Source organism: Cyphomyrmex costatus, unplaced genomic scaffold, assembly GCF_001594065.2.
Source record: "Cyphomyrmex costatus isolate MS0001 unplaced genomic scaffold, Ccosl1.0 scaffold378, whole genome shotgun sequence".
NCBI classification, from domain to species: Eukaryota; Metazoa; Arthropoda; class Insecta; order Hymenoptera; family Formicidae; genus Cyphomyrmex; species Cyphomyrmex costatus.
This window is the reverse complement of record NW_017277972.1, coordinates 293966-299732: the sequence shown is the minus strand read 5'-3', so window position 1 is coordinate 299732 and position 5767 is coordinate 293966. Positions and strand designations below refer to the sequence as shown.

Below are 5767 nucleotides of genomic sequence, written 5' to 3'. Positions count from 1 at the left end.
TATGTATAATAAAATTTGTAATTTTTAGCAATGGATAGGTACTAAAAAACTAAAATAAAGTTTAATAATATTTGAAATTTGAGAAAACGATTTTGATTGGCTGACAAGTGCGTGACGTCACACTGTAGTAAACCGTCTGCAATCGGCTGCTTATGTTGAAAGTCAAAGCACAGTGTAAGGATATATATACTGTGGTCAAAGCAAAATTAACTCTTAAAAATTCTTTATATAAATTTCAAAATTAAAATGTCAAACGAACTAGATCCAAGTTTTATTAAAGCCGATTCGACAAACTTACCGAAAATAACGGTATTTATGGTTTGGGAATACATTGTTAATGATGAGCGATATAATGCTCCAGAAGTTCGAGGAATAAAAGCAACTCTTTAGATGTAATAATTTTACAAATTCCCAAAATACCTTTACATTTAACATTCAATGTTTTAGCTTACGTTTTAGGTTATGTTGGATATTTTTACGAACATAATTAATATTTTTACAAATTTATAATATTAAAGCATAAAAAACATATTTTATATAATACCTACATCGAAATGATCTTCACAACAAAAATAATTCCATTTTCCTGGTTCATCAATACGATGTGCACTTTTAAAACACTTTTTTCTCACATTTTCAGCTTGAGGCACATAAAAAAAACAATTTTCCTGGTGTTTTAATTGTCGTACTTTTACACAAAGGTACAAAACACGTTTTGTATGTGTTTCATTTGCTCATTTTTTAAATAAATTAATTTCCTGCTGAAGAATTGTGGTTTCGTTGTTGCAGTGTGACGTCACAACGTGTTCGGGAGAGCTCGGTCGTATCCGGACCGTCTTCGGCATTTCAAATATTGCAATACTTTATTATTTATTTTCTTGCATAATTTACGTTTAAAAATTATTTGAACATTGCAGTTAAAGATATATATATATAAATTATAAAATGTTATATTTTTCAAAAATCATGAGAACTCCCTATTCAATTGATTTTTTGCCAACAATCTGCACAAACTCGAGATCGTATGATTTATCAAGTCTTGTTAACTCACATTAAATATGACTAATATGAGGTTAGAAATCTGTGCTATTATGCGATAAGTTTTCACCAAATAAATAAGTAGTAAAGTCATTGATTAAATATAAAATATTCGTATCACTTCAGATTTTGTATCACACTGTGTGTAAATGGAAAGCAACTTTTTTATTCGAATTTAATACGTTTTGCACGTTTTTGTCTATTTTGTCTGTTTTATCCACAATTCTATATTTACGAAAAATAAAATTTTTCTAATGATTATTCATTACAACTTCGAGTTAACAAAGTTATAATAAACAAGTAGTGTTAAGGTACTTTTTCATACGCAGCACGCTGCAGCAGCAATTCGTTACTATTGGTTAAGAATTGTATGTAAGCTAGATGACGCACTTCCGGCGCAAAATACATTTTGCCGCAGTTCGTTGAAGTTGAACCGAACGAACAGCAAGCAGCAAGCGGCAAAATCGAGAAAGCGTACAATATGTCCGTCGTTTCATTATGAAAATATTATTTATTGCAATAAATATTAGGAAAATAAACGAAAAATAGCTTCGGATAAGGTACGGATACATGTTTGTAAATTAGATTATTTTATACTTTACCACAAATTAAAGAGTAAAGTGTAAAGTATAAAATGATCTAATTTACAAACATTCGTACCTTATCTGAAGCCATTCTTCGTTTATTTTCCTAATATTTATTGCAATAAATAATATTGCCTCGATTTTGCCGCTTGCTGCTTGCTGTTCGTTCGGTTCAACTTCAACGAACTGCGGCAAAATGTATTTTGCGCCGGAAGTGCGTCATCTAGCTTACATAAAATTCTTAACCAATAGTAACAAATTGCTGCTGCAGCGTGCTGCGCATGAAAAAGCACCTTTACGTGATGTTTCGAAATTGGCGTTGATATATTGGCGCGCATTTCCAAGATCACGTGATTTCCGGTTTCACAACATCATGCCGGACATTGGCCCATCTCTCCATATAGGATCTCTAGTCCAGCATCATCTTAAGAGCCCAAGGTATCGATCACGAAACTTTTTTCCTAGAATGAAAAGTGAAAATTTTTACCATTAAAGTTAATGGAGAAATTTTTCACTTTTCACTTTTCATCCTAGGAAAAAAGTTTTATGGGGGTCAATCACGTAACTTTTTCTCTAAGGCGGAAACGTGAAAAGTGAAAACTTATAAATGCATGTATGAACATATACACACATACATGCAAAAAATTTTCACTTTTCACGTTTCCGCCCTAGGGGAAAAGGTACGTGATTGACCCCATAATCGATACCCAGGAAAATCACAGTGATTTTACATGAGTAGAAACACTTATTATTCTTACACCGTGGTCTGAGGGTCTATTCTTGAAAAGAAACGTATACGAAAAACTAGGAAAATACTATAGTATACGTAACGTAGAGACTTGAACATATACACACATACATGCAAAAAATTTTCACTTTTCACGTTTCCGCCCTAGGGGAAAAGGTACGTGATTGACCCCATAATCGATACCCAGGAAAATCACAGTGATTTTACATGAGTAGAAACACTTATTATTCTTACACCGTGGTCTGAGGGTCTATTCTTGAAAAGAAACGTATACGAAAAACTAGGAAAATACTATAGTATACGTAACGTATGTACACTGTAATATTTCCCTAGACTTTCGTATAAGTTTCTTTTCAAGAATAGACTCCCAGAGGCCCTATTCTGTAACTCGTTAAGCAGTTAACGACATCGTTGCGCAGCTTTTTATACCATAAGATATCTACGCAACGATGTCGTTAACTGCCTTAAGTCCTATTCTGTACACGCTTACCGACAACTGTCGGTATCGTTAAGTAGCGATAACCAATGATATGGACTGTTCTAGGAGAAAAGTGCGATTCTTATTGGCCATCGCTACTTAACGACACCGACAGTTGTCGGTAAGCGTGTACAGAATAGACCCCCAGACCACAGGGTAAGAATAATAGGTATTTCTACTCATGTAAAATCACTGTGATTTTCCTGAGGACATTCCGCAGTTAACCAGAAGGTGGCGTATATGTATAACACCTAACCCCAAGTATTTTAAAAGATATGTGAATAGATAATAAGATTTTAATAAAAGAAACATAATAAAAGAAACTATAATAATAAAAGAAACTATAATAATTAAAGGAACTGTTGTAATAATTGCACAAACATCTTTTATTAAATTTTGTTGATAAACTTAAAAATGTCTTTGTACTGTTTGAACTTTAACTCATTTAGCAGCCCTTAATGCTATTACTTTCTTATGAGTGGAAGGTGTAAGTACTATCTTTTTGGAAATACGGTGCTCATTACGAACAGCATTTTGTTGTAAAGATTTGTATAAAGATACACAAAACTTGCATACTTCTTCTCCAGAAGTCTGTATAGGACATTTTTTATGTCGCCACGTATTAGTTATGTTGTCTTGTATAGCACATAGTGAATGAATATTTTTGAAATTGTTAATCACCGGGCCTCCTTGACATAAAGCCAAATTGTGTGCATGTTGTAATAGTAAATTTATGTCATTTAGATTTCCTAATATATGTTGGCCTAATAGCGCTTCTTTATTGAAAAACAGTACTTTATATTGTAAATTTTCGTAAATTATAACCTAATAAAGAAAAAAATATACTTTTTAAACACATAGCTTATTATATTAATATTGGTTACTATTCATTAACTCTTACTTGTTTTATTATAATCATATTTTTTTCCTTGGACATGTTTGCTTGAGTGAATAACATTTGTGGACGTAATTCAAAAGTGCGATGAAATCCCCATGTTATGTCGGGCAAGTTAACTTGAATTTCATTGTGTAATAATTTTTGAAAAATATTCTGTTTCTCGATTAATAATTCTAAAATATATCTTATAATAATAAACAGCCTTAATATAATTATTGCATAATAAAATAGTAAATTTTTACGTTGCTCTTCACAATACATAGGCGAGGTTGGTTGTAATTGTAAATTCAAAGCTACAGGTAAAGATGGTACATCACTGCTATTCTGATTTGATGTACCATCTTCTATCAAGCTTCCTTCACTATCTCGATCAATTGTTAAAGTTGTATCACTGTTATCCTGATTTGATCTGCTGTCTTCTATTAAGTTTCCTTCATCGACTTGATCTATTTGCTGCTGTTCACTGTCAATATTCAAAATCTCTCTTTTTTGCGAACACGTAAAGGAAGGATTAGCTCCATCTTTTAATCTTTTTCTTATTAATTTTCGCTGAAAAATGATGGAAAATCATAATTAACATATATAGAAGTAAATTCGATTTATATAATATAATAACAACATTACCTCAAATATTACTTTTCCATCCGAATTCTTAATCACTTTTCTTGTTATAATGTCATTTTCCTTAAAATGATCCTCACAAACGAGGAAAATTTTAGGTATTCTTATATCATGATATGCATGCTGAATTAATACAATCCATTCTTCGCGTTGTTTAATGTTACTTGGCACTCGAAATACTGATTTCTTACTGCACTTATATCTTTGAACGCAATTAGGAATAACACAATAGTTATATGGCATGATACAAACTAAAAATCAGAAAAGCAGTAATTTTCAGAATTTCTCGAGAATTTCTTATCAGACAGTAGATTATTAGGTTAGGTATTAGGGACCCTCAAGTAAGGGATCAGACAACATCGTCATTAGAGGGATACCGGAAGTACGTTAGTTAATACGCGGGAGTATTCAAATGTTATTAAGACCTGTATTAAACAAGCTAGAATAAAAGGATAAATCCTGTGCATCATACGTGAAATGGAACATAGTTAAGAGCTTTGTGAACTGTTCCCTGTCTTTACGTTAATATAAATATGATAATTCTATCATTATATACATATATTATGATAGTTACATAATATTATATCTATTTACATTACATAAGGCAGAATACTTTTTAGGTGTCCAACTGACACGACCAGAGGCACGATAGATTATCCATTTTTCTCTTCTTGTAGGAGATTTCGGGAAATGAGGCATTATATGGCCATTTCTACTTAAATTTTTGCAATTTGGATTTCACAGTATTGCACTTCGCAATGATTTAAAAAATATATATATTTTTTAAATCATTGCAAAATGCAATACTGTGAAATCCAAATTGCAAAAATTTACATATATCTAATACAGTTTATATATAAACTGTATTTTCGAACCGTACATACGTATAATATCTACATCTTAAAACAATTAACAATACTGAGCAACTAAATCAGCAATTACTAAGTATGTTTTCCTGATGACACATTCGACACAAACGTCGTTCTATCCTTCTTAACATTCAACGAATGATAAAGATAGAACAATGTTTGTGTCGAGTGTGTCCTCTAAAAGGAAAGCATACTAACCATGGTAGAAATACAAGGGTATTCTCTTGCGCATCCCAAAAAAATCCAGCCAATGAAAATTGCAGCTTGACAGCGTCATCACTAAGAGGCAAATTTGAATTGTCTAACGACATTAGCACAATAACATTAATGAATTATGCGCAATTTAATATTAAAATTATGGAAAATCTTTGTAAAGTTGATAGTATTTGAGAATAAAATTATTAAAGATCAATATTCGGCTATCTTTAAAAATTAATATCTCGTTAACCATTGCGAAATGACACAGGACTTTTTGACTCAGTTTAGTCCACTCTATCTACACGAAAGCGATTGAAAGAAACTCTCAGGATA

The 5767-nt window shown here is 31.7% G+C and overlaps 1 protein-coding gene across 1 annotated transcript; it reads right to left on the bottom strand.

Annotated features, from left to right (window-relative positions):
- Positions 1-3272: 3272 nt before the first annotated feature.
- Positions 3273-4749, bottom strand: LOC108776765 (uncharacterized). The gene is made up of 4 exons (XM_018543471.1): positions 4371-4749; positions 3989-4295; positions 3750-3919; positions 3273-3673 (listed from the first exon to the last, which is right to left on the bottom strand). Exons 1-4 carry the CDS (start codon positions 4608-4610, stop codon positions 3290-3292), a joined length of 1101 nt encoding a protein of 366 aa, XP_018398973.1. The 5' UTR covers positions 4611-4749; the 3' UTR covers positions 3273-3289.
- Positions 4750-5767: the final 1018 nt, after the last annotated feature.

Coding starts and splice junctions, on each gene's coding strand:
- LOC108776765 (XM_018543471.1), bottom strand. CDS start 4,610: ATGCCATATAACTATTGTGTTATTCCTAATTGCGTTCAAAGATATAAG. Junction 3,920..3,988: donor TATGTATTGTGAAGAGCAAC/GTAAAAATTTAC, acceptor GATATATTTTAG/AATTATTAATCGAGAAACAG. Junction 3,674..3,749: donor ATATGATTATAATAAAACAA/GTAAGAGTTAAT, acceptor TTTCTTTATTAG/GTTATAATTTACGAAAATTT.